At 31.0% G+C, this 4,778-nt stretch overlaps 1 protein-coding gene across 1 annotated transcript in view; it reads right to left on the bottom strand.

The window, feature by feature from the left end:
- Positions 1-480: 480 nt before the first annotated feature.
- Positions 481-4,778, bottom strand: part of EXOSC7 (exosome component 7) — a 101,342-nt gene continuing 97,044 nt past the window's right edge. The window contains exons 7-8 of the mRNA XM_058182081.1: positions 2,372-2,527; positions 481-701 (exon numbers count right to left, since the gene is read on the bottom strand). Of these exons, the coding sequence (XP_058038064.1) occupies positions 597-701; positions 2,372-2,527 (261 nt within the window). The 3' untranslated portion in view covers positions 481-596. The remainder of the gene's footprint in view (positions 702-2,371; positions 2,528-4,778) is intronic.

The raw sequence follows: 4,778 nt of genomic DNA, 5'->3' as shown, positions 1-4,778 counted from the left end.
TCTCTCAGCTCCTCAGAGAACCAAGGAGCTAATTGAGATCTGCGCCGGGTCAGAGGCCGCAAAGGCACGACACGGTCCAAAGCCCCAGCCGCGGCCTGTTAGGTTAGGTAATGTAGATTCAAGAATTGACTATACTTACTACATTTATTAAAAGTATTGATATATTCAGTGTCAATTCCAAAAATGAAAAATAGCATAAAATAAAAACAGAATAAAAGCAACAGTAAGAAATATTGGAAGACAAATATAAAACAAAGGTTGATATACCATATAAAGCAATGTTAGAATATAAAATTGAACAAGAAAAAAAACACCAGGGCAGGTATACCAAATATATCAAATGAACAAATCTGTGCAGAAACTGTTGACAACACTTGAACTTTATAGGATGAAGTAGAAATGGCATTTGTAGGTTTTTTGGAGTTGGGACTTTAATTTCTTTTGCTTTGTTATAAATATTTAAGATCCACTTAACACAAGTTTATATGATTAATCCTTTATTTAAAATATATTCAATTCTGTAGAAATGAACAACCAATAAACACACACTTTTAAGTAAAAATTCAACTGATTGAAGTTGAAGTTGATGATGGCACTCATCCCAAAAATCCAACTTTTTTTCGTGCTGTTCCGAGACTCTCTTCTTTATCTAAAATAACTTGCAAGGAGGTGTGCAGCAATTTGCCTACTCTCTTTCCAGTCTAGAATACAAATGAAAAATAACTATATAAATCAACCCAAATAAATTAAAAGAAACAAAATTCATTAGAAGGTTTCTCTTTACATATTCACAACTGAGGTATGGTATTCTGTTGAAATTAATTCATTGGAATAAAACATAAAATGCAAAAAAAATAAAAAATAAACTAAATTATGTGTTTTTAAGAGCTATCCCTAATAACTTTTCGGCTTATTATTCTATAGGTAGTTCTTGACCAACAACCACTATTGGGAGTGAGTTTCTGTTGTTAACTCACTGCAGTTGTAAGTTGAGTTGAATTTTACAATTTTTACAGCCATCATTAAGCAAATTACTGCAGTCCTTAAGTGAATCAATAGGTTAGCAAGCAAACCCAGTTTCCCCAATCGATGTTTTTTGCCAGAAACTCGCAAAAAAAATCATGTGAGCATAGGACATTCCATCAATTATAAATATGAGCCAGTTGCCAAGTGCCTGAATTGCGAACATGTGATTGCAGGGGCTGGTGCAATGATCGTATGTGTGAGTACAGGTAATAAGTCACTGTTTCCAAGGACATCATAACTTTGAATTGTTGTCAAATTGTTGTAAGTTTAGAACCACCTATATGCTGAATTTCTTTACATCCTTTAAGCAAATTGCTAAACAATATGGGGTAGGCTTAGATCCTCATTTACTATTTTATGAAACAAAATGCTGAAGACCTTTGTCTGGTATATAGTTATGAAAATTTTTCCCATAAGCCAGAAAGGAAGAATACAAGGAAAAGATATATTAGAATAATGTCATAAAATATCTTAAATTTCCACTAAAGTGGTGTTTTTCAAACTTGGAATTTTTTAAATAGCTGGGGCTGGGAGTTGAAGTCCACCCATCTCAATGTTGCCAAGTTTGAAAAACACTGCACTAGAGAAAGCTGTTATTTTGTAACAGCATTCCAAATCTCTTGATTTGTACATGGTTTGTGAAGAAGATGAGAAATAGAGGCTATAGGATCATGGGGTACAGCAATAAGATTATGCTAATACTGCATGAAAAGTAACAATAATTCCTCTTCTATATAATGTAAGTACCTTAGGAAATAGAAAAAAATTGTTAAAAATTTGGAAAAAAAAGTAAAAAAGTATAGCAACACGGTATTATTATAAATAAAAGTTTATATGCTAAATATTTCTAAGCATATGGGATTTATTTAAAAAATGAAGTTACTGTTTGCCTCAGGCCACTAGAGTCCAATGCTCCACTTGAGTCAATGATGAAATCATTACAAACTGGTCTATTTTTTTACACTTCTTATGACAATCAGAACAATATTCTTTCTATTCTTTCTTTCTTTATTTGATTTTTATCCCACATTTATTAGTTTTATAAAAAATTCAAGGCAGATTGTTCCTGATTTTTAAATGCATCATTATTTCAAAGGAATAAGAACAATGAGAATTACTGATACCATTTTACTCTAAATGTTTAAATGAGGAAATATCAGTAAACAATGATAACTGTAGATTGTTTTCCATTATATAAAAAATGCATGCAAATGTAAGCATTTTTGAAAGTTAATTTTAAAATAAGATAGGGTGGTGGTTCCAATTTTTAAGATTTACTTCTGTTTTTTTTCCCAAAATTCACACTGTAAGTTTAAATCTAATCATCTGTCCAGTGCTTGCTTACCTCCATCATCTCAAAAATGCTCTCTGGGTCAAGGCTCCCTCTTCCCACTTTTTTCATGCAAGTGATAACACCCTGACTTGTTACAGAAACAAGAAGGCTAGCCAAGGAACATGCTTCTTCCTGAAGAGTGGTGTCGACCACATGTCTATAGCCAATCTGTGGAAACAAAGGCATATATACTTTACTATATCTGTATTGAACTGCTGAGGCATTAGGTCAATTTCCAGTGAAGGTTGGGAGTAAAATTGTAATTATAAAATTGTCAAATATAAAGAAACTTCCTACTCATTTCAGGATCAACAGACAAATATATTCCCAAGAATATGCAATACTGCTAGCAACACCTAAGCATTAATATGGTCTGTTTAAGAGTCTGCTTGCCACTGTGATTAAGCTACTGGACTAGAAGTGAGGAAACATGAAATCTAATCTAAAAGCGAACGGAAAGATTTTGGGTTAACCACTCACTCTCAACTTTCAGAAGAAATTGAAGAAGAATTTAAAGAGATTTTAGACAGAACCCCCAGAATAATATTAATAGTAATAAAAATAATATTCAAACCAAAAAAAAACAAACCTAGAAAGAATTAGCATGCTTTGTAATGCATCTTTCAAGCAAATAACCACAACTTCCTAGTTGAGCTTCAAGTAACAAGGCTCTCAAAAGATAAGAGAAAGTTTTAATCCCAAGAATACAAACCAGCCATGAGATTTGAGGCTGGGAATTATAGGGGCTAGTGCTGGGAACAAGCATATTTTAGGTAATACCAGTAGTTAAAGAAATTTATCAGTAACAGTTTTTTTTCTAAGCAAAGCCTCATTGTCTAAGAAGAGTGCCTTTCTCTAATCCATATTTTACAGGCTATATTAATATGTAAAATCAAATCAAGTCAGTTTGGTTGCTAAAGGGAAATGACCAATTAAATGTATGCTGATTCAATGTAATTATAATATAAACAATCATGAAAAGCTTGATTTGCACATGTCAATAAAGAGGTTTGTAATCTCATCCTTCTTTAGATGACATTCATTGTCTCTGGTAAACTATATCAATAAATCAATTTAAGTTTCACTTAGGTGTGCCTTGTTCTCCAGCTTTAGCAACCATTTCAGGGAATATTTTTTCTATTATAATGGTAATGACAAATCATTTCTGAAAATGTGGCCTAGCAATCTACATGATCTTGTCTATTTAAGTTTCCAGGAGTTAAATACAACCTGAAGACAGAAAGAAAAAAGAAAGAAAGAAATTTCTATGTCTTCACTCAATCTATTTGTCTTCAAAATTCCTTTGCTAGATGACCTTGTAATTCAAGGTAAAAATATAGCAATTGGATACAAAATTAGCAATTAGACAGAAAATCTTATTACCCCCTTGTGATGTTTTTCTCACGTAAATTCATGAATATTCTTAATATTGCACAATCTTTTTATTCTCCCAGCCATTTTTATTAATTCACTAGTTTGAGTCTTAATTCTTGATTATTCTTGATTATATTAAGTTATTACTACTTTGACCAAAATCATTTTTAGAATATTACTGATTCTTTGGTATTGAGGATATTTCCTTCCAATGTTGTTTTTATAAACTAACTTGAGATTAAAAGAAGTTTAAAATAAGATAGGATGGAAATCCCTATTTTATATAATGCTTATAATAATCATGAAAATTATGTTTTAAAATTAAAAGTCTATACAAGTTATACTTAGTTATTTTAAAAATATTTTCTATCTGTTTTAGAAACCAACTCAGTGTATACTTTTATAACAAGTCTGAAATTATGTATTTAAATAAAGAACTTTTTATATAATGTAATTTTAATATATTTATATAAAACATCAAAAAGTTTTTTTGTTTTAAACCCTCTTGTCACAAATGACCTGTTCCGTTCCTGAGTTTGCTAAGTTGGACAGTAAAAAAACATTGTGACAGGAAAAGCCATGCTGGCTCTTATCTTGTAAACCACTGCCTTGGGCTTCAGCCATCACAAGCAACTAATTCCCAAAAAGTATTGTCAAAATGTTTTTCAACAGGAAAAAACTTCTCTATCCTTTTCTTAAATATAACATAATTATAATAACATTTATATTTATTTATATACTACATTTTATTTTAGAGTCCATGGAGGCACTAATTACTTAAAAACGGAATTGGAAAGATGATCTGGAAAGGCCAATATATATAAAAAAATCCAACAGAGAAAAATTTAGACCAACATAATTTGCTCACAAAGGACGATTTGAAGCCATAAGCATACCTTCTACATTTCTGCAGACATAATTTTTTGTCATAACATATCTAAATCTTCATAAATAATCTGCTTCCCAAAGATGTTTAAGGAACAAACAAAATTCAAGACCAAAAAGGAAATTTCCCTACTTGAAGAAGAAAGAAGAACAAAACACC

This window comes from Ahaetulla prasina, chromosome 4, assembly GCF_028640845.1.
Source record: "Ahaetulla prasina isolate Xishuangbanna chromosome 4, ASM2864084v1, whole genome shotgun sequence".
Taxonomy (NCBI): Eukaryota; Metazoa; Chordata; class Lepidosauria; order Squamata; family Colubridae; genus Ahaetulla; species Ahaetulla prasina.
Note: the sequence above shows the minus strand (reverse complement) of the source record. Positions and strands in the feature narration are given on the sequence as shown.